At 52.2% G+C, this 24,861-nt stretch overlaps 3 protein-coding genes across 10 annotated transcripts in view; 1 reads left to right on the top strand and 2 right to left on the bottom strand.

Moving 5' to 3' along the window:
- Positions 1–1,070: 1,070 nt before the first annotated feature.
- On the top strand, positions 1,071–12,848 carry LOC116997937 (malignant fibrous histiocytoma-amplified sequence 1 homolog). Of its 4 annotated transcripts, XR_004418273.1 has the most exons (12): positions 1,071–1,126; positions 2,104–2,983; positions 3,581–3,872; positions 4,306–4,492; positions 5,400–5,590; positions 5,691–6,178; positions 7,368–7,525; positions 8,008–8,167; positions 8,618–8,688; positions 8,789–8,895; positions 12,387–12,576; positions 12,758–12,848. XR_004418273.1 is itself a non-coding variant. In XM_033063182.1 (11 exons), the coding sequence occupies exons 1-11, from the start codon at positions 1,108–1,110 to the stop codon at positions 9,127–9,129; spliced, it is 2,571 nt and encodes an 856-aa protein (XP_032919073.1). In that variant the 5' UTR covers positions 1,071–1,107; the 3' UTR covers positions 9,130–9,262. The 4 variants fall into 4 exon arrangements, 3 of the variants coding, with proteins under 3 accessions (XP_032919073.1, XP_032919074.1, XP_032919072.1); XM_033063182.1 differs by lacking the exons at positions 12,387–12,576; positions 12,758–12,848 and adding an exon at positions 9,112–9,262; XM_033063183.1 differs by lacking the exons at positions 12,387–12,576; positions 12,758–12,848 and adding an exon at positions 9,123–9,262.
- Positions 9,364–20,078, bottom strand: IRF7 (interferon regulatory factor 7). 3 transcript variants are annotated; one of them, XM_033063187.2, is made up of 11 exons: positions 13,161–20,078; positions 12,911–13,073; positions 12,507–12,669; positions 12,315–12,424; positions 12,123–12,168; positions 11,913–12,017; positions 11,526–11,840; positions 11,284–11,409; positions 10,797–11,159; positions 10,518–10,636; positions 9,364–9,837 (listed from the first exon to the last, which is right to left on the bottom strand). In XM_033063187.2, the coding sequence occupies exons 1-11, from the start codon at positions 13,181–13,183 to the stop codon at positions 9,691–9,693; spliced, it is 1,680 nt and encodes a 559-aa protein (XP_032919078.1). In that variant the 5' UTR covers positions 13,184–20,078; the 3' UTR covers positions 9,364–9,690. The 3 variants fall into 3 exon arrangements, with proteins under 3 accessions (XP_032919078.1, XP_032919077.1, XP_032919075.1); XM_033063186.2 differs by having other exon boundaries at positions 10,797–11,156; positions 12,315–12,439; XM_033063184.2 differs by having other exon boundaries at positions 12,315–12,439.
- A 1,913-nt stretch (positions 20,079–21,991) lies between these two features.
- SLC25A22 (solute carrier family 25 member 22) overlaps positions 21,992–24,861 on the bottom strand; it is a 49,470-nt gene continuing 46,600 nt past the window's right edge. For all 3 annotated transcript variants that reach the window (XM_033063094.1, XM_033063095.1, XM_033063096.1), the window contains 3 exons: positions 24,466–24,620; positions 23,606–23,681; positions 21,992–22,774 (listed from right to left, as the gene is read on the bottom strand). In XM_033063094.1, coding sequence (XP_032918985.1) covers positions 22,621–22,774; positions 23,606–23,681; positions 24,466–24,620 — 385 coding nt within the window. In that variant the 3' untranslated portion in view covers positions 21,992–22,620. The remainder of the gene's footprint in view (positions 22,775–23,605; positions 23,682–24,465; positions 24,621–24,861) is intronic.

Genomic DNA, 24,861 nt, shown 5'->3' on the forward strand with positions numbered 1-24,861 from the left:
AATATATACTTGTAACATGGGTGCGGGAGTTGTAAATACAAATATTGCTGATAGATTTCTTGACAAAATAAAAATTCAGAAACTTTAATGGCACTATTGCCACAAGGATGAGAGAATGTGATTTAGTTGTGCATACACTTAGGCTGGAAACTGGACACCTCTGAGTATCTCAGAGGAGCAATTCTGCCATAACCTGCCTGTATGAGTGAAAAAGGGTAGGTGGTGTGAAAAATAAGTCTTGACCAAATAATAGAAGCAGCTACAGTCTATCAGGAGGAGGACAGTGTCAGTCTCTTCCATTTCTCAGGCTGTTTCAGTACTTTAAATTCTTGTTTAATGCTCGTACTGGCAGCAAAGGTAAGAGCCTGTTGCAGGGTGTATTAGGAGTGCCTGCACTGTTAAGGCCTGTTAAATTTGTTACTTCTGCACCTGCCATTGCCTGGGGAGCAGTGAGACTGAACAGTACACCTTCTGCATGTGCTTTCTGCTGAAGTTACATGAACAAGAGTACTGCTTCTTTCATTCTGTCTGCCATTAAAATTAGATTATCGAATTGTAAGCTGCCTCCTGGGAAAGGCAATGACAAACATACCTAAAAATGCCTGTTCTGGCATGTTCTAGAAAACAGTTTTTCTAGTATACTGTGTATACTATTACATACTGCTTTTTTCTTTTTTTCCCTTTCTAATTGACCCTCTTGTATCAGTGTGCCACCTGCTTAAGGGAAGAAATCTTACTTGATACATTCAGGTTTGGTAACAATATGACTTCTTTTTAGTGTCTTTTCATTCCTGTGCAAGAGTGGTGATGCTGAAAGCTCGTCCATCACAGGCAGGGAGGGATGCTGCACCAAGAATTTGACTCGGGACCTACTCTGTCACCACGTTTGTCTCATAGGTGACCTCCAGTACTGCTTTTGGGACAAAACCCTGGCCCTGCCATTTGGCCAGAGGTGCTCGGGTTCCTGAGAGCCGCTGTGAGGTTGGATGGAGAAAGAGAGGGTGGGGTTCCCCGGCAGAGGCTGGGAGGCGGGAGCGACACGAGAGGAGGAAATGAGAGGGGGAGGCGAGTGCCTGGAGGATCCAGCTGGTGCCACGCTGCGGGGTCATGGCCCAGCCCAGAGCCTGTGAGTAGCTGCCCTGGCTCTTCACTGTTCTGGCTCACTGGTGGTGGGAGTTCTTTGGCTCGTCCCTGAGGGAGAGACTGGGTGTTTGGGAGGGGGTGAAGGCTTGCTTTCCTGCTGGGCTTGGAGCATGTCCCACGTTTCAGTGGTGATGCTGAGAAATGATGATGAGTCAGTCCTGAGCAGGGTGCATTGCATAAGGGGATGCTGTGCTTGGCATCATGGGAGGAAGTGAAACAAGGGAGAGGAAAGCAAATCTACCCATGTTTTGCTCTGGTATTGTGTGATTCCCATCCTGCTGGCGCTCTCCTCACCTGCAAATCTCTTTTCTCTCAACCCCCTCTGTTCAGGGATGTTCTCAGCCCTCACCGAGTCCCTGCCTGTGTGCCCTGTCATTTGGGGAACCCCACCGTCCCTGTGTTATTTCCCCAGCCTCCCAGGGCTGGGAGTACCCCTGCAGGGAATCACAGCAGCATCTGGAGGGGGAGGATGTGAAAAAGGAAGTGTCTGAACTCACTGGCCCTGGCCTCAGCGCATCCCCCTGGCTGTGGTCAAGAGCTGCAAGTGGGCTGGGTGAGTTATTTAAGGGAGCAGCTGTCCTGACATCAGCTCTGCCCCCACAGCCCACTGCTGGGGTTGGAAAACTCCCAGTTTTGGGGTAGATGCATCTGTGATTGGAGCTCTTGTAGGGCTCAAAGCATGAGAGCAAATCCGTTCATGTGATACTTGGGCTGCAGGTCAACATCTGGTGGGAACTGTTCCTGCATCTTCAGTCCCAGCCAAGATCCTCAGCTTCAGTTCCTCTCTTGAGAGGACACAGGAGCTGTTCAAGCAGTGATTGTGGTTGCACTGTTCAACCATCATCTCTGCTTTTCTTTGCTGGCCAAAATTACCCAAAGACATGCAAAAAGAAAAAACTGGTCTGCAATTCCAAAGAGTCAAAGTCTCATTTAACTACCTTCCCTATCCCATGTGTCCAGGTCAGGAGCAGGAGGACAAATTGCACGAAGTGAATCTCTCTACCCAGAGGCTCCGTGTGCTCCCTCCTGCAGTCCTGAGCAATTCCATGCTGGAGAGCCTTGACCTCGACAGGAACAAGCTCAGGACCATCACCGGCATTTCTAAGCTTTGCAACCTCAAGAAGCTGATACTGTCCAAGAATGAGTTTGTGGACTTTCCCAGTGAAATCCAGAGCCTGGTCTGTTTGGAGAGGCTCGAGCTGAATCAGAACCAAATCCGGGCCATCCCGGAGGGAGTTTTTTCCCGTCTCCCCAGGCTTAAACACCTGCGGCTGAACAACAACCGTCTCTGTGCCCTCCCCAGGGACCTGGCAGCTTGTCAAGGCAGCCTCCAGTACCTCAACATCTCCAACAACCTGTTCCGGACCTTCCCGCAGCCGGTCCTGCAGCTGGCACACTTGCAGGAGTTCTATGTGCAGAACAATGCCCTTCGCCAGCTCCCCAAGGAGCTCTTCCAGGGACAATCCCTGAAAATGTTTAAGGCCAGCGGGAACCCTCTCCGGGAGCCGCCCAGTGAAGTGTGTGCTGGTGGCATTCAGCAGATCCGCAATTATTTCAACCAACTTCAGCGTGGCTTGGGGCAGGAGGACAAGAGGGTCAAGACCCTGTTCCTGGGGGCCTCACTGGCAGGGAAGTCCACCATTTGCAGAAGCCTGAAGCAAGGACAGTCCAAACTGGTGCCCAAGGAAGAGCGAACTGTTGGGATAGAGATCAGTGAGTTCCAGATCGAGGACTTTACGTTTCTCTTCTGGGACTTTGCTGGCCAGCTAGAATACTACATGACTCACCACGTGTTCATCACCCCACAGGCGCTCGTCATCCTCGTCATCAATCTTCACATGTAAGTGCTGAGCTGGTTTGGGTTCCAGGTAGAGTGGGGAAGCTAAAAAGGAGCTGGGGAAACTTTGCACTGCACAAATTCACACCATTTCTATTGCACCTTGAGGCTTGGTCTTCTCACTATTGGCACAGCTGGCTCTCCCTCTCCCCCTTTTTGCAGATGAACCTTTTAATCCACCAGCTCTGTCATCACCTTGCCAAAGGCCTCTGTTTGGAGGAGCTGAATAAGCATCTACTCCTTACACGACATCTGAGCCCCTTCTAAATGGACTTGCTTTCTGCAAGAAGCAAATCTCTGTGATCCCTCTATATCTTGTGGTGTTCCTGAACATGGAGGGAGCATCACACTTGGCTTGGTGCTATGGAGGGATGCTCTCATGCACAGCAGGGTTTGACTCTGCTACACCCCATAGCTTAAGGATGGGGAACTGAAGGATGAGCTTGGATACAGCCCACGTCAGCTTCTGAGGTCTGGGCTCTTGTCCAGTGAGCTCCTGGGATAGCACACAGTGTGTGGTCAGGCCTGTACTGGTGGAAGTTGGCTGGAGATGCAGAGGGTAAGGCGTGAATTTGGGATTTTCTTTTTCTCCCTCCCCAGGTACCAAACTAACAACAAAACTTTCAAGGAGCTCGTTGGTTTCTGGATCAACAACCTGTCCATGCGAGTCCCGAACTCGGTGGTGCTTCCTGTGGGAACCCACGTGGACTGCTGCCAGGAGCAGGAGGTAGCAGAGAAGACACATGACATCATGGCCAGGATCACAGCCATGCTGGCAGAGAGAAAAAGCAACCTCGCTCACTTCATCGACAACCTGGAGGGCAGCGAGGAGCCCAAGTTTTACGTGGACCAGTGGGAGAAGCTGAAAGAGATGGAGAGCTGCACGCTAACCGTAGGGCTGAGATAATCCTGGGTTCTGGCTGGCTGAGGTCACCCTGCTGCCTCTGGCAGCCCAGTGTGCTACTGGCTCAGGTGACCTGGTGTGAATGCATCAGGCCACTACTGCAGCCTCTCTCCAGGCTGCAGTGGGTGTGGTAACCCCTGGCTGTGACCTGCAGGGTCCTTGTCCCTGGTGGGTGATGGGCCTCTCCTCCTGTGGCTCATAGCAAGTGCCTGAGGAGGAGTGTGAGGGGTCATTTACCATCACCAGGTGGTTTTCAGGAACTGCTGCAGGGCAGAGGTGTGAAGGAGGTGCCCTCTGAAGCTGAGCCAGTGGTGTGTCTCGCCCTGGGTGACCTCATGGGCATTAGGTCCTTCCACTGCCTCACAGGCTAGAAAACTCCTCTGGATGAGCATTTTTCAGGTATGTGCTTCCTCTTTTCCAGATCTTAAACTTAGTTGCTGTCAATTGCACGGATCACTGTGACATCAAAAAGCTCGAGGCCACCATTTTGAAGCATGTGAAGAATGAGGAGCTCTTCCCTGAGGTTGTCCGGGTGCTACCGCCCGTCTACAGGCAGGTGGAAGCTGCCATCGTGGATATTGCACGGAGTGAGGAGGTGGCAGATCATGGTGAGTGCCCTGTCACCCCTGCCACGCCTTGCTGGGAGGAGCTTCTGTCCCGTGCCAGGGGCTGGGCTCCCTCCAGGGCTTTCCTGAATTAGGGATGGGCTCTCCAGTGCTTTTTGCACCTTCTGGCCTTGTTTGTGTGACACTGAAGACCTTGCAGTGCTAATGCTGAGCATGCCTGAGCAGGCCACATTGTCTCATTTCTTGCTTTCCAGTGATGTTTTATTTCCTCCCCTTTCCCCTGTATAAGCAATTAAGAAGGAATGAAGGAAGCAGGAAGGAGCTCCACAGCTTTAATGCAACTATGTGGTTTTCAAATCTACATCCTGCTAACTTTATTTAATGGCCCCTACCCTTCCCTAGATCCTTTTTCCATGCATCTTGTGACTTAGCAGGACTAGCAGGCAGCTCCAGCCCCTTGCTTATATACCTAAACCAGGTATGAGCACCACCAGTTCCCAGTGACATCTCTGGACACTGTAGGATTAGAGGAGGAGGAGCAAATGCTTTGCTTTTGTGGAGATAAGCCAGATTTTGTGGCCTGTCTCTCTGCATTGCTGAATGACAGTCTGAGGTTTAACTGGCAATCGGAGGTTTTCTGGCTGGAAACAAACCTGCTTCCTCAAACAATAATAAAAAAACCCAGTATAAGCCTCGTTTTACAGAAAGTCCTGGCAGGTTGTTGGCACTGCTGAGGCAAGGCAAGGCTGTGGGAGCTTCAGGGTGGCAGTTGGACAGCTGAGGAGAGGCAGAACATTTTTGGTCACAGTCACCAAGCATCACTCTGATCCCAGCTGCTTCCCCAGGGATGGCATAGGTGACGTGGGATGCTGCTGGTGTTTGTTGGCTCTCTGAAGCCTTGGAATGATCTGTCTGATAGATGCATGCTGAGCTCTGCATGTCCCTCTAGGCATGATGGACCTCCAGTATTTAGTCAGCAAACTGTCCCAGCGTGAGCACCTGGCCGGCCTGGGCAGAGAGCTCCTCCAGGACATCTTGCGGTACCTGCACCGCATCGGGCTCATCGTGTGGTACGAGGAAATCAAGCACTTGGAGAGCACCGTCTTTCTCCAGCCAACTTTTTTAATAACCATGTTCAAGGTCAGTGTGAGCATCAGGACCCTCTCTGTAGAGCCTAAGTTCTGCAGCTTTGCTGGGCTCCTTTCACTGGCACCTAATGTCTCCTTGTGTCCCCGTGCAGCTCCTGGTGCGGCACCGCCTCGTGCAGCAGCTGGAGAGCATCTCCGTGGACACGCTGATCGGGGAGCGTGCCACCATCAGAGACAGAGCCAACTGGGTGTGCACCTTCAAGTCAAAGGCAATGCTGTGCCAGCAGGCTGTGCGTGCCTTGGTGAAGCACCAGCTCTGTTCGGAAGGGATGTGGGATGTCTTTGAGGAGATCATGGGACACAGGCCTCGCAGAGGAAGAGGGAAGCTCTTCAGCCTCCTGGAGCACTTTGAGCTCTGCCTGGAGGTGAAGCACAGTGAAGCACTCAACCCACAGGCCAGGGAGTTTGTTCCTGGGAAGCCATGGGAGATAACACGGAGCCAAGGCGAGTCCTGGTACTTGTTCCCAACCTACCTGAACCAGACAGAGGAAGTGTCTGAGGTGTGGGGAGGAGATCACCCCGAGGACCTCCACATCCGTGCCTACTTCTCACCCGAAATACCTGAGGGCTTCTTCCAGAGGTAAGCACTGGTTTCTGGCCATCAGTGAGGTTGTGGGATTGAGTTTTCTCAGTGCAGTGCTAGGACGACTCTCAGCAAGCCCTTGGCTGTTGAGACTGTACCTGCTGAGGCCTGAGGCTGGGAGTCAGGATACCAGGATGGCTTCTAAGCTGCACCACACACGTGTGGGGCCCTGGGTGAACCCCTTGTGATGATCACTGCCTGGATGTGGCAGTGGCAAAGACCACTCTCCTCCTGGCTTCCCTTACAGCTGGGGGGGTGTTTGGCTAATCCGTGCTCATCCAGGCAGGCAGAGGTCTCACAGTTTCACCCAAGAATGCTCTAGTTTCTACGGGTGTTGGAAGTGTACCAGTTTTTGGAACTTCTCCTGGTTTTCTGGACTTGCATCTAGAGTTTTATCTGATGGTGTTGTGGTTAAACCCCAACGAGCAACCAAACACCACAGAGCCATTCACTCACTCTCCCCAGCCAGACTGGGGAGAGAATCAGAAAAGTGAGAAAACTCATGGGTTGACATAAGACAGTTTAGTAGCAGAAATAAATTAGAATTATAACAATAATAGCTATGACAATAATATAATGAAAAGGAAATCAGCAAAGAGAGAAATAAAATCGAAGAAGAGCAAGTGATGCAAATATGAAACAATTGCCCAGTATTAACCAACTCATGCCCAGCCTGTTCCCAAGCAATGGTCCCCCAGCCAGCTCTCCCCCAGGTTTATATGCTGAGTGTGATGCCACTGGGTATGGGATAACCCTTTGGTCATTTGGGGTCAACTGTCCTGGCTGTCCCCTCCCAGCTTCTTGTGCACTCTCAGCCCCTCGCTGGCAGAGCAGCCTGAGAACCTGAAAAATCCTTGACTTGACGTAAGCCCTGCTCAGCAGCAACTAAAACATCAGTGTGTTATCCACATCATTCTCATCCTAAATCCAAAGCACAGGACTGTACCAGCAACTAGGAAGAAAACTAACTCCATCCTAGACAAAACCAGGACATGATGGCCATCTCTGGAAGGATCTCTTGGTTTAAGAGGCTGCTCCTGCTTTCAGTAGGGGAAGGTCCTCTTTTGGTGTCGGTTCTTACCAAAAATTGGTTCATATTTTCAAGTCCATCTGGTGCCAGTTTTCTCCCAGTATTAGGAATAAGCCAGCAGAAAAGTGTTGAAAGCCATGGGCAATCTCCTTGCAGGTTCCTGGTGAAAGTTTGCTCCTTCTATTGCACACACTGGGTGGCCAAGGCGACCTGCCTGCTGGTATGCAATGGCAAACCTGTGCTGATCAAAGAGAATAACCAGAGGGCCTACAGCTACCTGGAGCTCCGCTGCAGAAAGCCATCAGAAAGGACAGGTAAGATCTCTGATTCATGTCTCTCCTTACCTCTGCCCCTGCCACCTCCAGCCCTATGGGAAGTATCCCAAGAAGCCTCTGCTACATGTCCTAGTCTGGCCTGGATCCACTAGCAGTCCACTTAGAGGTTTCCCCTTCCTCCATGCAATTCTGTTCAGGACTCCTCTAGAGGTATCACATGAAAGTGGAAAGACAAGTTTTCATTCTTGCCATGAAGCAAATGGATCGTCCTTCCCCAGAAGGCCCCAGCAGAGTACAGTCTAAGGCTGGGTCCTCAAGTGATAAGGAAAACCAAATCCAAGTTGGGGAGCTCTTCCAACATACCTTAAATTCCTTACGGAGGCTTGGTTAACAGGCGAAATGGAGCTGGTCTGACAGTTGAGGCTGTGGGCTGGAAGTGATGTGTGGGTCACAACAGAATCTCCTGGGCTGCTGTGGCTGGGGGCTGTAGGAAAGCCAGACATTCTCCTTTGGCTTGGAAGGGTTCCAGTTTGCCTGGGACTTCCTGGTGGCAGTCGTGCTCATCATCCAGAAGCTCGCAGAAGAGTGGCCGGGGCTGCACGTGTGTGTGAAGTCTCCCTGCCGAACGTCCGGCTGTCCCGCAGAGCTCCTCTGGCCAGACATGGATGGCACAGGTGCCACGTATGTACACACTGTGCCCCAAGAAAGGGAGGGACCCGGGTGGGCACTACTGCAGTGCTGGTGCAGCTGGCCAGCTTCTAAAAGCCATGTGAAATTCGTCATGGAACTCACCAGGCACTACAGTGCCTTCTCCAGACCATAGCAGCTCGTGTCCATGTGGTGTTAGCACTTACTGGTGTGGGAAATTGGAGCATGGAGGCAAAGGTGAAGAAGCTGAGACTCTGGGGCTCAGGCCAATAATGTTCGCTCTGGACATGTGCCCACATGTCCCTGTTTCATGAAGAGCTGAAGGTGCTCAGGCACCTGGGAGAGCAGTGGCTCTCCCACCAACAGCTGCAGCCCAGGTCAGGGTGGGAAGAGCAAGCCTCTTCCATTGCCTTGGCATCACATTCCATGAGAAGTGCTGAGGGCAGCTCCTGCTCCTTCTTTCCTGGGCTTTTTCCTCCACAGGACAAAGGAAGACATTAAAACCTGTGGGACGTGTGGGCACCGTTTTGGTGCAGAGCTGCTCCTGCCCAAAGGTGAGCCCAGTGTCCCGAGTTTGTACTGCAACTGTGCTCAGGGGAAAGAGGGCTGAGGGTTTCACGGAGCTGAGGTGCTACGGGTGTCCCATTCCCACAGTACCCAAGCCACTGGAGGAGCCCCCAGCACAGCCCTCTGCTCACTATTACGTGACGAGCTACGGGACCACCACCTTTGGGCCCAGCAGCATCCAGGTCACTAGGCAGGTAAGGACACTGCTACCTCCCCTTGCCCAGGCACCAACAGTGATGGTCAGGCTCCTGAAATGAGGGGGGTGCAGTTGTTTTCAGCCTGGAGAGGGCACATCCCATCTTCAGGCAGCCCTCTGGTTTTCACACTCCTCCCTGAGATACCACCCCCTCAGCACCTCTGAGCTGGGGGTCTGGGTGTTTCATGTTGTAGTTACTGTCTTATTTTTCCAGAACATCTCCAGTGAGTAATCCTGGGCCAGTGCTCAATGAAGAATTACTTTTGTTTAGCCCAAACCAAGCTGTCCTCAACACATTCTGCTTTCAAGTCATGTTTGCAGCCTTAATGCATGGCAATAAATGCATTGATAAATGCATCCCTTCACACCGGGAAGTCATCTCACCTACTCAAATTTAAGGGGAAGAAGGTGCTGATAAAGCTTTGATACCAGCCTGCTCCTGCCAGCAGGGACTTTGCTGAGACAAGGCTGGGCACAGGCCGCCGTGGTTTTGTGGGTAGAAGGGGGTGAAGATTTCAGACTGATAGCAGAGGCAGATATCCAGACAACAGCAGCAAGAGAGAACTACGTTTCTATATATATATATATTTTAACTTGGAAAAATTAAGAAAAGAAATCAGTAAATTACCACATTCCACAAAAACAGACACTAGAAGCTGATGGTGGGGAAAAGCAATGTGTGAGCTCCAGAACTGGTCCCTGGGTGAAGCTGTCCTTGAGTTGGGGGTGCTGGTTTGCAGAGCCTGGGATGCAGTGGTCCTGCTGCCTGTGCCAGGGCCGTGGGGAGGAGGGGTCAGTCCAGCTGCATGTTGTACTGCTCGATGAGCTCCATGAGGTCTAAGGAGTTGGAGAGCTGCAGGCTGATGGTGCGGCTGTCGAGGGAGGAGGCTCCTGCCTGCAGCGCCTGCTCGTAGTAGAGCTCACAGGCCTTGGGCACCAGCTGCAGCAGGAAACATCGGGGTTAGGGACGGCTGCCTGATGTGGCTGCAACAACCTGCATGGTTCTGTCCTCCTGCAGTGCAGGGAGATGTCTGGGGCACCCTTTGTCTCCCCCAACCCCTGAGGGTCCCTGTCCTTGGGCAGCTGCCTTCCACACCATCCCGCCCAGACCCTGAGTGTCCTCTGGCCCACCCCTGCTCTGTGTTTTCCCTGGTACCCAAGGGTTCCCTCCCTGGTCATGCAGCCCCCCATGCCTTCAAGGGTACCCCCTCCCCTGTCATTCAATTCCCCCACCTCTCTTAGCTGCCAAGGTACCCCCTCCTTGGGTATCCAGATGTTCATCTGCCCCAGATCCTGAGGGCTCCCAAATCCCCATCTCCACTGCCCATGGAGGATGTCCCTCCTTGTGCACTGAAGCACTCACATTCCTGATCCCTGAGGCTCCTCCTGCCCAGTCCCTGAGGAAACTCCATCATCTCTCCATCAACTAGGAGTCCCCATCCCTGGGCATCCAAAATCCCACTGGTCCCTCTTTGGGTACATAGACCCTCCATCTCCTACCCAGCTCGACCTTGACGGTCCCCCTCCTCAAACACCCAACATCCCAGCTCCCCTGGCTTCCAAGGGTCTCTCCCCTTCCCTGGGCATCAGTGGGCTAGTGCTGGCTTTTGGCTACTGCACCTTGACCAGGATGAGCTTGGACTCCTTAGGCTTGTCCTTGGAGAAGGCCTGCCCAAAGCAGAGGTAGATGGTGAAATCAGGGGATCGTCGCCTTTGGCCGTTGTGGAAGTCGCACAGCTCTGTGAGGCAAAACAGGGCTCAGTTTTGGGGTGAGCCTGGGGGAACAGAGGGGCTGGGAAGGTGTGGATGCTTGTAACATCCTGGGGCTGACTCCCATGAGCCCCAAACCAGGCTGGGCAGGAAACAACATGTGGGGAACTAGGTGATACCCCTACCCACCCATGCAAAACTTGTTGAAGTCAAAGATGGGTGTTTCCTGGTTCCGGCAGAGCAGGTTGGGTGGGGGCTCCTCGCCCCCTTCGAGCTGCTGGGACAAGGCCCAGAACACCTTGCACTTCTCCCGGCGGGTGGCAAAGACCTTGGAGGCGCGAATCTCCAGCTGCAGTCCCACGTTGCCCAGCAGATCCTCGGTGATGCGCCGCTGCTTGCCGTCGGCCACGCTGGCAGGGCTGGGGAAGTGCACCACGTGCCAGGGGCACGGGGCCTCGGGGAGCTGGTACGTCAGCAGGCACTGGCTGCCCCCAACCACCTCCCGATGGAACTCCTTCCCCCGGTAGTAGATGGTGACATCCAAGATGCCTTCTGCACCAGAAAGGGATGAGCAGCTGCATTCTCCAAACAGAAATGTTCCCCCTCCCCAAAGCACCCCTATACTGTTAACATTTGCAACAATAGTTAATAGCTATTAATAATCAATAACCCTCACCTGAGTTAGCCCGTGGCAGCTGTGGCTGTGGCACAGAGCTGGCGGCAGGCACGAACACCGTCGCCTCCGCCGCGTACTGCACGGGGACCACGCCCTCCGTCAGGTGGCACGGCGGTGGCACGGCCCCTGAAGCGGGAGATGGGCAGCATCAGCAGGGGGTGCCCATGGCAACACCCTGGCCTCTTCCCACCCCATTATGGCATTCCCACAGCCAGGGCCAGATCCTGCCCCAGGGCACCCACCCGTCTCCACTGGTGGCACGAGGCCTGCTGGTTGGTAGGTGGGCTGCTCAACCGTGGACACCCATTGTGGAAATGTTGTGGGAGGGAAGCAGCTGTTTTGGCTGGTGTCTGCATAAGGCTGGAGCAGGGCCTCCTGGTGAGGCTGGAGCAAGGCCTCCTGGTCCTGGTGAGGCTGGAGTAGGGTGTCCTGGTGAGGCTGGAGCAGGATATCCTGGTGAGGCTGGAGTAGGGTGTCCTGGTGAGGCTGGAGTAGGATGTCCTGGTGAGGCTGGAGCAGGGTGTCCTGGTGAGGAGTGTCCCCTGCAGGGAAACCACCTGTGGGAAGGTGCTGGGGTCACTCACCCAGGGAGGCACCAGCTCTGCACCCGCGAGCAAAACTCTGCTCACCTGCGGGCTCCCAGGATGTGGCCTGCGAGCCAAAGTTGCGGGGAGAGATGCCACACTGCTGCAGCAGCTCCTCCAGAATCAAGAGCTGTGTGGCGTCGGTGCTTTCTAAGGGGGAGCACAGTAGGTAGGATGTCTCAGAGCCACAAAATCAGTCCCAACTGAGCCTAGTGGGTGTCCTTGCCAAAAAAAGATTGTGGGACTAGTGCTTACCTGGGACAGTGATTGCTGAGGCCCTGTCTTGGGGCTGGAGCTCCAGCTGGAAAGAAGGAGAATGGGATCTCATTGCTGTGGTTCCCAGGGCACCCAGCCCATATTTTGGCCAGGTGCAGGGCTGCAGCTTGGGAGCAATGCTTGTGGAGTGGCAGCAGGGAACCCCCTGGTCTGCTGTGCCCACCCAGCTACCTGCAGCTGCTCTTGTGCCACCTGCTGGGCCACCACAGGGTTCAGGATGTCAGAATCTCCCTCCTGCTGCAGGATGCTGGAATCTCCCTCCTTAGTGTCCTGGAGGGTGGCTGAAAGGAGAGTACCTGGAATGGGAGGTCCTGAGATTGCCCACCCCCACCCAACACAGCCTCCCCATGGGGCAAGGCTCACCTGAGACAACAGAGAAGACCTTGTGGGGGTCATCACCACGCTTGGAATTGTCGTATTCCAGCTTGAACAGGTGGGTGCTGCTCAGGGCACAGCGGAAGTTGGTCTTCCACTTGGCCGGGTCCTCGGAGCCTTCCTCATACCGCCCACTGACCTTTGCCCAGGCCTGGGGGTGCAGGGAGGTGAGCATGGGGTCCCTGGCTCCATGAGCATGGAGGTTTCCAGGGATGACTGGTCTTCCCCCACCTTCCAAGCTCCCACATCCCATCCACCTTGAAGACCTCAGCTTGCTGCTGTCACCATGCTATCCCACGCACCTTGAAGACCCCGAGGCTGCTGCTGGCGACCCTCACCCCGCCCACCCTGAGGATCTCCACGTCGCTGCTGGTGACACTCGTCCCACCCACCTTGAAGACCTCCAGGTCACTGCTGGTGATGTCCTTCCTGGCGTTGTGCTTCCACGGGACGCGGAAGATGGTGCGGGCAGAGTCGAGCCAGCGCAGCCCCCGGTAGCTCCCGCTGTTGATGGCGTTCAGCAGCCACGGTCCGAACCGCAGCTTCTGGGCTTCCCTGCGGGCGCGGGACCGTCACCGCGGGCACCGGGGCCACCCGGGAACGGCGACCCGGGGCGGGCCGGGGGTGCCGAGCTCCGCTTACCCCTCCTTGTCCTGCGCTGCCATGGTGCCGGGTGCGCAGAGCTGAGCCGAGCCGTGCCGTGCCGTGCCGAGCCGTGCCGGGCGGTGATCTCGGCGGGGGGCGGCCGCCTCTTGCCCGGTTCTGTAGCTGCCCTCCCCTTTTCCTGGAAATCACGTGTCCCTTCCGAAAGTGAAACTGTCCCGCTGCCGGCGGGGCGGAGCCCTTGTGCAGGGCGCAAACCCCTCCCAGACTATCAACAATTACAATAAATGCACGGACCTAACGCTGAGCGTGGGGCTGCGGCCGCACCCGCTCCAGCGGGGGCTTCCCGGGGCTGGAAACCCCCGGGCCGATTCCAAATGTTTGTTTTAGTCCTTCTTCTCCCGGCTGCCTTGGCTTGCGCACTAAGCCCGTGCTGCCAAAAATGACAGACCGATCAAGGCCAAAGTGCGGCGGGCAGCGCTCGGCACCGAGGCAGGGGCGAACCAGCGCCTGTCCCGACAGAGGCGGGTCAGGGGCAGCAGCAGCGACTGCCCGGCTCTTCCCGGAGCCCTTCGAGCTCTGCAGGGAGCGGTGGAACCAACCCAGACTCCCTGAGAGGCAGCTCGAGTTCCTTACACAAGGACCAGGAAAGGATGGAGGGGTCAGTGGGGCTGAAGCACGGGACTGCGGCTTTTTTCGCAATGTGCTGCTTATTTTTGAGGAAATTTCTTCTTTCCAGGAAATCCCTCCTGCCTGCTAAGCACTCTACATGATTTTTGAGAACACTGCCTTTTGTTTCCCAGGAAATTTCCCACTTCCTTCCTAAAAAAATCCCCCTTTGCTCTCCAGGAAATTTCCCAGTCACTTTGCAGGCTATTTCCTCCTTGTTTCCTGGGAAATGTCTTTGTTGCTTTCTAGAGTTTTCCATTCCTGTCTACGATTTTCCTCCACTGCTTAGAGGATTTCCATTGTTTTCCTGGGAAATTTCCCCATGACTGTAACTCCCTGGTGAGAGGAAAGCTGATGTCTTTACATTTTGTGGGTGTTCATGTGTTTGCAGTGGGTCCCAGTGTCTCTGCTGCCTTTGGGCAGCAGGTTTGCTGCAGAGCTCCTGACACACACAAGGGAATGCACAGCCTGAGTTTCTGAGCTTTGGGGTAGCACACTGGGCTCGAGAGGGGATGTGTGGTAGGTGGGTCAGGAAGGCTGTGCCTTCCTAATGCCTCAGCCAATGGGGAAAGGAAGAGGGCAACGGGGCCGGGAGTTTAGGATAGAAAGAGGCTGTGCCCTCTGAAACCTGGAGAGAGAAAATTCCGTGCGTGTGTGCCCCGGTGGGCTTTCTCGTTTTATTTGAATAAATCTGGAGGACTCCTCTGCCTCCTTTTTGGGCACAAACTTCTGGCTTTGGTGGAATTTTCCTGGCAATTGGTGACTCGTCCAGGACCCTTCCAGCGTCTAGGTCGGGCAGGAGGAGCTGCAGGCGCCTGCCCCGGTTCTGGTGAGCAGCTCCCTTCGGCGCTGGCCAGCACCAGGACACTGATGGGGAACTGGCCGGGTACAGGAGAGGCGTCCGTGAACACTCCATAGGAAAGGACCACTGGACATGGATGCCCAGAAGGGCTAGTGAGGGAAAGTGGAGGAGGGTCTCGGCAAATCTCACCGGTGAGTACAACTTGGGGAGATAAAACACGGCAGGATGCTCAGGGTGGGCAACAAAGGAAGGTTAAAAAAGGTTTCGACTGTAGGGCTGACGATCCCAGAATACCTCAGAGGGTCCTCTGGGGGAATGTTGAATGGGTTTGTACATTCTCCCCGAGGTAGTTAAGGATATGGACACCCAGAGGGGGCAATGAGAAAGGGTCTCCAGAGCAGGCAATAAGGAAAGAACACCGAGGACTGGGAAAGTTCTCTGCTTTACCTTCAAAATCTACAGTGTGATACCGGCCAGCTGCAAGTCGTTTGTGTTCCCGGCTTCCAGGAGAGGGAAAACAGGGAGGTGGTGTTCCCACACCCCCACCCCTTCCCGGGCCATTATGGAGCCGGGTGCAGGATTTGGGTTTGTCCAGTTCCCGTTGGGGATTTATGGGGTTTTTCTGCGGTGAGGAGTGCCCGATGTGAGAGCACAGGAGGGCAGCAGGGCTGGGCCCTGGGGGAGGCTGTGACAGCCGAGGCTCAGCCCGAGCCCTGGGCTGCGGGATTTCCGTCCATCTGTCCATCCCTGGGGTGGGGGAATTCCGTCCGTCTGTCCGTCCCTGGGGTGCGGGATGTTCTGTCCGTGCTGGGCACTGCCGGCTGTGCCCGCTGAGCTGTGCCAGCCCCGCTGAGCTGTGCCAGCCCCTGCTGCCCCACAGAGCTGCTGCCGGAGAGGGGCCCGGGGGCCCGGCCGGGGCCGTGGGGGTGTCCGGGCGCTGCGGCTGGGTGGGAGCGGTTTGGTGAGCAGTGAAAGGCACAGGGACTGACTGTGGTACACGCTGTGAGAGACGAGGTGTCACCAAAGCCTGGCCTGATACGAGAAGGGATTTTGTTAGAGTCACTGGGAGGAAAGTGATTTTGCAAAGAATTTGGCAGCTGTGGGGGAGTAAGAGCCCACAGGCAGCAGAAGCAGGGGCTGGAGAGGAGGCTGAGTGGGCCCTTGTTCCCTTTCCCTTGTGGGAATTGTTTAGAAAGGCATCTCAGGTATATGAAAGATATGAAAGAAGGGATGAGGAAAAGGTAAAAGTACAGGCAATAATAATGGCACAGTTTTTACAACCCCCAATGGGAAAAAGTGCAGGGAGCCCCAGGACCAAAGGGAAGGGGGAGGCCACCAGGACAGTGATTGGGAATGAATCAATGTGCCATTTGTAAAAATGAACATTAGAAATGGATTGTTAAGGATATCGGGATCTTCTGTTATGCCAGGGGCTCACCACACCAGAGCCCTTGCTGAACTGGGAAGTGGGACATGGGAACTTCTCTGTTTGATTTGAATTTTATGCCAAAGGGGGAACAATTCTTCAAATGTTCTTTTGATAGGTAGGAAAGATGGGCAGGTTTTATTCAACCATTATTGGTGAATCTGGGTGTATGTGAATTACCACTGTGTGTGATCTTCACAGCTGCCTTTGCCCATTCCCTTCAAACACGTTGTACAGGGTTGGGAGAGGCCAGGAAGAACGAGATGTGAACAGTAAGTTGGCTTGTGTCCACTGGGCTGTTTTATACTTTTTATATTTTATACTTTATGTGACAGTATTAATCACTTTTGGGTTTTTTTAACCCAGTTTAAGACTCGCTACTGACTGTGTGTGGCACGATTGAAGGGCTGCCATTCCCAGGTGAGTTCTCTGGCTTGCTCAGACCCTGCTGCTGAGGAGCCAACTCCTCGAGGAGATGAATGGAGGGACCAGGGAAGGAAGGAAGCTGGGGGAGAGTCTGCTTCACATCCCTGCCAGCCTGGTTGTGATGTGCTGCTGTGGGGTGCTGCAGGCTGCTCCCCCTGAGAGCTCAGGGGGCAGAACCTTAGGGGTTCTTGAGGTCACAGGGGTTACATAAAGTCATTTGGGGCTGCTTGAGGTCATGGGGTCCCTGAGAGGGGTTATTTGAAGTGATTTCTGGATATTTGAAGTTCACTGAGTCCCTGGTAGGGGTTACTTGAGGTCATTTGGAATTACTTGCATTTTAGGGAACCCAAGTCATGGTATTCCATCTCTCCAGAGTGTGGGGTTTTTTTCCCAGGAAGTGCCCAAAGCTGTGAAGCATTTCTCCATCACGAGATGACTCTCATCTCTCCATCAGTTCTGAATACTGAATTCCATTTGATAAGGTGACACAGGATGCTGGGGAGTCCATGAGAACCTTTCCTTAGAGCTCCCATGCTGCTTTAACCATGGCCTTAACTGTGCTGGGTCTACCAACTTTGCCTGTCTTCGGTGGATGGAGCATGGGAAGCAGTTGGTGCTGTGTTCATGTCAGAAGGACACAGTGAAATCTCCATGGATGTGTTGAGAGGAAGCACCAGCCAGAGCTTTACAAGCTTTGGAAAGCTGAGAAGGACATGACTGTCACTGACCATGCTCTTCAACCCCAGAGGCAGCAGAGTTCCTTAAAGGGGATCTCGTGCCAAAAGTCAAGAATGGAAAACAGTATGCTGAGCAGATGGGAACAGAAGAGATGTGTGAAGAGCAGGTGGATGGGGATGGGACAAAAAGCATCCCCAAACACTGCACAGGAACAGAGAGGCCCAGGGTCTCTGGACCCTGGAGGTGAGGAGGTGAGGGAGAGTGAGACCTTCCCTAAGGAGGAGCTGAGCTCCACACAGAATGGAGAGGAGCTGGCAGGGCCTCGTGAGCAGCCTGTGAGTCAATCTGTGCAGCAAGGTGAGCAAAGACCCAAACCTCCAGATTGTGTGGACTCAGCCAGATCTGACGAATTGAAAATGGTGAAGCTTGAGGAGGAAGGAGCTCCAGACTTGCATCCAGACCTACAAGACTGGACACACCTGCACATCCCCTCCAGTCCCACTGGGGCTGTGTGAGGTGGTGGGACAGTGATCCTCTACAAGCCCAGGGGAAAGGACCATTCCAGGTTCTGCTGACCACCCTCGCTGCACTCACAGCTGCTGGCAAAGGACTTGGATTCACTACTCCAGAGTTAAGAGACCTTCTGCTCCTGAAACAACTGTAAAAACAGAGACTGATGCAGAAGAAAACATGCTTTAAATGATTCCTCTTCTATGCCTAAAGAACTGTTCAGGATAATAATTATTTTCCTTTGCATAACACCCGACACTACAGGACACTACTACTGTTAAGATATTTATTATTGTTCATTATTGTTTACTGTTATTGTTAATTACTGTTAGATACTTATCTGTTATTTACTGTTAGATATGTATTGTTATTAGATAGTTATACATTGTTAGATATTTATTTACTATTAGATATTTATCTGTTGCTAGTTGCTTACTATTGTTAGATATTTATCTGCTATAAAATACCTATTATTAGTAGATATTTGGAATAGAGACTTGACAAGCTAAAGGCCTTGTCAAGCCTCTAAAGGGGGAAAATGATGCCTTTATATTTTATATGATGCTTTGATATTTTTCAGGTTCTCTGCTGCTTGGTGTGTAACTCTGAAACTTTGTGTTAGGTGTAAGTTCTCGTCACAGGGTGGTTGGACGAACCAATCCCTTCCCAGCTGGAGAATCAAGGACAGCTGGTACCCAAAAACCAAAAACAAGGGTGAGGGAAAGGGGGCTGAGACTTTATAGCCTGGGGCTGTGGTTGGACAATTGACCCCAATGTGTGGATGAACCAAAACAGATAAAACTGTAAAAACCCTAGCTGGGCTCCTGCACTGCCCAAGGTGAATCCTTTCAGTCAATTCCTGTTTTATCCCTTTTGCTGTGTCTGCTCGCTGTTCCAGGTCAGCCTTTCCAGGTACTCCTGCAGTCCCTGAGAGGGGTTAAGTGAGGTCATTTGGGGTATTTGAGGTCATTGAGACCCTTATAGGAGTTATTTGAGGTCAGAGATGCTGCCTTTGGACTCTGCTGTCCATCCCACCCAGCCATCCTGCAGGACAGCAGCCAGGACAGATGGACATGGGGGCACCCCTCACACCTGGTCAAGGTCTCAGAACCCTGCAGAGTTTTGGATTTCTCATCTGGAAGGAAAGGATGGGAGACTGAGGCTGGCAGCAGCCACATCCACGACCCTGTGGTGATGGATGGACTCATCTGAACTGTCCTTGTCTCCTTTATTCTCTGTATTTACTTGCCACACCTGGAGCAGGGATCACTGTAGAAAAGTCAGGAGGGGGAGTTTCAAACGGTTCAGGTTGTTAAAAGGGGTTGAGTTAATAAGAACTAGGGCTTGTAAAGACAAGAAATAAGAAGAGGGGAGATTGAGAGGAAAGCTGATGCCTTTACAATTTGATGGGTGAAGGTGTGGGTGTCCATGTGTTTGCAGTGGGTCCCAGTGTCTCTGCTGCCTTTGGGCAGCAGGTTTGCTGCAGAGCTCCTGACACACACAAGGGAATGCACAGCCTGAGTTTCTGAGCTTTGGGGTAGCACACTGGGTTCGAGGGGGGATGTGTGGTAGGTGGGTCAGGAAGGCTGTGCCTTCCTAATGCCTCAGCCAATGGGGAAAGGAAGAGGGCAACGGGGCCGGGAGTTTAGGATAGAAAGAGGCTGTGCCCTCTGAAACCTGGAGAGAGAAAACCCCACAGCTGTGTGCCCTGGTGGACTCTGTTCCCCTGTTCCAATGAACTTAGAGGATTCCTCTGTCTCCTTTTTGGACATGTACCTCTGGCCTTTGTGGAATTTCCTGACACTGGAAAGCAAGAAATTATTTCCCATGAAATATCATTCATCCTCTCCAGGCAATTCCTTCTTTGCATTCTGGGAAATTTCCCCTTTCAGAAATACCACTGTTACTTTCTTAAGCAATATTACTTCTGCCTTTCAGGAATTTCCCAAGTATTTGAGGCAATTTCCTCCTTGCTTTCATGAAATTTCCCTCCTTCTATTTCTAGGCTATCCCCCTAATAGCCTTGTAGGAAATTCCCCCATTGCTTTCTGGAAATGCCCTGAATATTTCCCCCTTTGCTGTCAAGGACTTGCCCTGAGTCCTTACGTGGAAATTCCTACATTGTCTAACAGAAAATTTCCCCTTGGTTATCCAGGATATTTAGCTTTGTAGGATGGTTTCCTTTAGTGTTCCAGGAATTCCCCTCTTGGTTACCAGGGCCAGGGGGGGTTGAGGACCCTCTGCCAAAGGAATAGTTGGGAAGAACAGGGAGTGGTGCTGGCTGCTGGCTCCTGCCCCAGGGCGCAGCAGCACCTGCAGGGAGGGGAGCAGAGGCGTGTTTATTTACTTTCATTCCTCAATGCTTCTGTCAATGCAGAGTGGTTTCACTTAATAGGTGATTAATTAAACTGATAGGAACTCTCCCATTTCAAACTTTTTTTTTTTTTTTTTTTTTGCCTGCATGGAGAGAGGGGTACCTGTCCTGCAGAGCCACAGCTGTTATGCCCTGTCACCTCCCCAGGTCCAGCTGGCTCAAGGACAAGTCCAAGAAGCTAGAAATCAGCCTCATTTAGGTCAGCAGCTCCTGCACAGTGGAAGAAGAGCTGGTGATTTCAGGAGGAACAATCAGTTTTACAAAGAAGTTTTTAAAAGCATCCCGAAGGATGAGGAGAGCTTTCCCTGAGCCTCAGCCCTTCACTGCACCAAATTTTCCTTCAAACTTAACCCCACCATACAAACCTGTGCCCCACACACACCCCTGCAGCCACAAGCCACCCAGTTTCAGGGGACAATCCTTGCAGGAAGAAGGGCAAGCTGAAACCCCACAAGTTTTATCAGCAAGGTCTCTTTTGAGGTCCCTCCCTGTAAATCAAAAAGCAGCAAGGAATGGGGCACCTTAAAGAAAAAAAATAAAATAAACCTTTCTCTTTTAATCCACCCAAGGGAAATCCAAGAGCAAGAGCAGGATCACAGCACTACACACAGCACAGACATCTATCGTTGCCTTTGCACAGATTCATTCCCAGATACACTAAGTCATTAAGGAAAAAAAAATTATTCACATATGTGAAGTGACAAGTAACAAATCAGCCACAAAACAACTTTTTTGAAGAGAAAAAGGATGCATCAAGGAAGAAGGCCCTCAACATACAAGTTTCACAAAAACCTAACTAAAGAGTGGTGAAACAGAGGTGGTTTTTTTTTAAACATTAAAAACAAGGATATTAAAAAAATTAATTTAAATACACATTCAAAACACAAACACCAAGCAGGTGCCTGGAGAATAAGCAAAAAGAAGGAATGAAAAGTGAATTCAACCAGTTTAATTTCAACACCAAAATTGGGTGGGTCGCACCAAATGGAATAAATAACGGAGAAGATCACACTGGGTTGGTAGATCTCACACTTAAGATCATTTAAACCAGAATTAATTACACAGCCCAAGAGAGTACTGAATGAGGAATTCCTCTGACAAGTGATATTGGCTGGGGCAGTGTCCCTTTGACAGAGCAGGTTGTAGGTGTAGGATTTGTCCCCTGCCACCCACCACCAATCCCCACCCCAGGAGCAAACAGGATGTTCTTGTGATGCACAGGACTCACCCCCTCGAGTGATGGACACACAAACAGCTCCTTGTTCAGAGAATGTGACCTTCTGTCTCTTCCACACCTGCTGGCTCCAGTCACACCCAAGGCAAACACCAGAACACAACAGGACCTTGTGCTCTCACCTGGCAGGGTGAGCCCACAGGTGCAGCATTTCTGCTGCGGCTCCACGGGGTTGGGCAGCGCCAGAACTGGAGCCAGTGCCTCCTTCCACACACCTGGGGTCAGGCTGGGAAAAAATCAGATCAGCTGGTCTACACCTGCAGCCACAGCTTTATCACTCTAGGGGTGGGCTGGCTGAAGGAATGTAAGTGGCTTCTTATTTGGTTTTCCCTCCCCACAACCCTGAATAAAAAAAAAAAATAAATCCAAAACCAAACCAAAACAAAAAAAAAAAGAACCAAAACAGAACTAAAGAAAACCCCCACAAAACAAAACAACAAAACACAAAACAAAAAGCAAAACAAAACAAAACAAAAAGGCGAAAAAACCCCAAATAAAACAAGAACAACAAAAAACCCAGAAAAACCACCCCAAACCAAAAATAACTTGATCCCAATTTCCTCTCACTTCCGTGCCTTTAGCCAAGCAGGGAAGCACCTTTGGACATTCAAGTGATCCCACAGACATGTTCCCTACAGAGCAGACACCTTATTTCTGCACCTCACCTGACGTGCCTGTGACACCTAGTTAGGAGGGATATCCCTTTGCTTTAAAACAAAAATAATTACAAAACCAATAGGAACAATCAGAATTCATTTAAGTCCAACTAGTTTTTAAAAAGGGAGAAAGGAGGACTGAAGGTTTCTAGGCCAAGGAACTTGCCAGCTCCAGCATCCCACCCCTGCCTCCAGCAGCAATGAGATAAGCCCCCTTTGTGCAGCATTCACTCTTGACCCGAGGTCAGCAGAGCCAAGGAGGTGCTGAGGGGACACAGCTGCCCCTCCAGCTCCTCCTCAGATGGCTGGCAGCTCCAGGCAGAAAGGGAAACTGAGGTGCATGAGGGTTGAAGTTATTTCTTTCCCGTCTCTCCTCCACCCCGAGACTGAGAGGAGACTTCTGGGTCTGCAAGCCCAGTCTGTGCTTACCAGTGTCCTTACGAATGACAATTTAAAACCAAAAACCAGGAAATTAAAAAGAGACAGAGAGAGAGAGAGGAATAATTAAGTATTGTCCGTGGAAGGAGCGTGAGGGGCAGGTTCCAGACGGCGGCAGAGAAGGGACTCTCTCCCTCCCCCGTTGGCCCATCTGGGCACCGGGTCCCTTCGCGTCCCTGCGCGAACCCTTTGTGCTGTTGCTCTGACATCGATGGACACGGATGGCGAACACGGGGATGAATCCAGCGCTGCACAGGGCGGGAGGGCACACGCAGCCAGCCCGGGGCTAGGCCCGGTGCTTGGGGAGCAGGTCCAGCAGGAATTCCGCGATGCCCACGAAGTAGACAACTTGTGCAATGCCGAAGAGAGGAGCAATGACCAGGGCTCGGCAGTAGGCCCCTTTGAAGAAGGCCGTGGGCCCTTCCCTCTGCCAGATCTTTCTGGGGAGAAATGGCACAGACAGCTAAGTGTCCATCCCACCCCTCCAGGAGAGCCCCTGGCCATGCCCTGCCTTACTGCCTCCCTCCAGAGACTAAACCCAGGCAAGCTCTGTTGCCTGGCACAGCCTCCACAGCAAATCACCCATCACCGCCCAAGTGCTCTGCAAGTGGCCATGCAGAAACTTGCCCCATCCCTACATCTGGCTAGAAGCAGGAGAGGCTGCCTCTGTCTGCAAGTACAGCTAAGACAACCCCATGCTTGCATAAAGAGGTCCCCCTGCTCAAAAGCTCCACCCAAAGCATGGAACAGAGCCAGATGGCAACAGATTCTGGCTACCACAGAAATAAAAAAGCAGAAAAAGTCCCTTCGTGTTTTGAAGCAGCCAGACCATAGTTTAGCAGAGGATCAAAGGATAAGGCAGCTGGGGACAGCCCACTCTGCCAGTGCTCCTGCAGACATTGTGCAGAGCAGTCCCAGGAGGGATCACAGACTCAATACTGTAGAATTTTCCAACAGCTGGGGCCTTGGGAGAGACTACCACAGCATTGCTTCCCTTTGCAGAAATAAAATCTCAGTGTTATGACTACTGGGGTTTGAACAGAAGTATTTTAATTTAAATGCTATATTTTTCTTGCTCAATATGGGAAGTTCTCTTTTATAAAACTATATATATACACCTCTGCTCATATATCTATATATACATCTCCAGCTAGACAGATTCATTGATGAAAGCACAGGCACAGGGAACATGAAGCACAGCTGCTGGTTGGGTATAGAAGCTGCACTGCCTGCCTGGCACTGCCAAACACATCTATCATGAGAATTCTTACTTGGTGCAGTCCAGGATCCCCGAGTAGGTGTCCTCATTCACTCCCCTCTGCAAGGACTGCAGCCGCGTTTTAATCACTGGGAGGGACAGAGAGGGGAGACACCGGTGAGCACGGGGGGCATAGCAGGCAAGAGCCACCCTGAGTAATGTCTTTGAAATGGTCAAAACAAAATTACCAAGAATACAGACAATTTTCATACATCTATCAGGGAAAACAAACCCATTCCTTTACAAATGGATAAAAGAAACACAAAGCCACCCAAACCCCAATCCCTCCCTCTCTCACTGTCATCAAGGTTTCAAAAGCTGACTTAAGCTTTAGATCTTCCAAATTCAGGTATCATTCTGCAAAGTGGGAACTTATTTTTAAATGCTCATCTCCTTCAGGAAGAGGTATCTAAAATATACAATGTGCAGTGCTGGGGAGAGAGCAGTTGCTTTCTGGTGATTTTCACAGGAGAGAAACCAAGGTGGTGTTTATGGCAGAGGCTGTAGAACAGGAGAAAAGGCCACAGATCTGAGGCTTCCTCTGTTTGTCCCAGACCATACAGTTGTAAGTGGTCTGCATATTATCACTCCACATGGAAATGTCCCCTTTCCTGCCAAGAAAAACTGAAATGAATGACACCCTCTTCCTGATAGACCTAGTAAGTACTGCAAAGCTCTGTGCAAGCTGTGGCCAAAGCTGTAGCTGAGCTGAACTCACACCATCAGAGCTGGAGGCAGCAGAGCTGTCCCTTTCTGTGAGCTGATGCTGCAGAAAGGCTGGCACAGTCACCCTCCTCCTCACCTGGCCCAGCCTGGGTCACTGACTCCTGTCACCTGGCACCAGGCCACCACCACAGGTTACTCAGGACTCACCATCACAAGGATTGACAGCCACTGCAGCCGTACTGCCAGCCACACATCCCGACAGGAAGGACACGTAGAACGGAGCCTTGACATTGGGGTCTTTCTGGCCCAGCTTGTTCAGGTTTGCAAACAGTGGGAAGTAAACAATGGAGAATGGGACATCCCTGCAGTGGGGCAGGAACAAAAGGAAGAAAGAACAAGGATGAACCAAGTCAGTGAGGGACCCCAACAAACTGAGCAAACTGCAAGCATCACACACTGGCCCCACAGCCATGAGTGCAATGCAGATATCCTGGCTCTGTGATTGCAATGCAGACAGGAGCTGAAATTCAGTGGAACAAAAGTGACTGCACAAAGGTCAACAGGCCCATGGGTGGCATGTAGCCATGCAGGATCAGTGGGCTC

This window comes from Catharus ustulatus, chromosome 6 (genome assembly GCF_009819885.2).
Source record: "Catharus ustulatus isolate bCatUst1 chromosome 6, bCatUst1.pri.v2, whole genome shotgun sequence".
Classification (NCBI taxonomy): Eukaryota; Metazoa; Chordata; class Aves; order Passeriformes; family Turdidae; genus Catharus; species Catharus ustulatus.

Excerpts from the sequence above, each read along its gene's own strand:
- LOC116997937 (XM_033063181.1), top strand. Across the intron at positions 3,873-4,305 it reads TGGAGAGCTGCACGCTAACC|ATCTTAAACTTAGTTGCTGT; the intron begins GTAGGGCTGAGA and ends CCTCTTTTCCAG. Across the intron at positions 5,591-5,690 it reads TTTTAATAACCATGTTCAAG|CTCCTGGTGCGGCACCGCCT; the intron begins GTCAGTGTGAGC and ends GTCCCCGTGCAG.
- IRF7 (XM_033063184.2), bottom strand. The coding sequence starts at position 13,183 with ATGGCAGCGCAGGACAAGGAGGG. Across the intron at positions 11,160-11,283 it reads GCTGCCACGGGCTAACTCAG|AAGGCATCTTGGATGTCACC; the intron begins GTGAGGGTTATT and ends TTTCTGGTGCAG. Across the intron at positions 9,838-10,517 it reads CCAAGCTCATCCTGGTCAAG|CTGGTGCCCAAGGCCTGTGA; the intron begins GTGCAGTAGCCA and ends TTCCTGCTGCAG.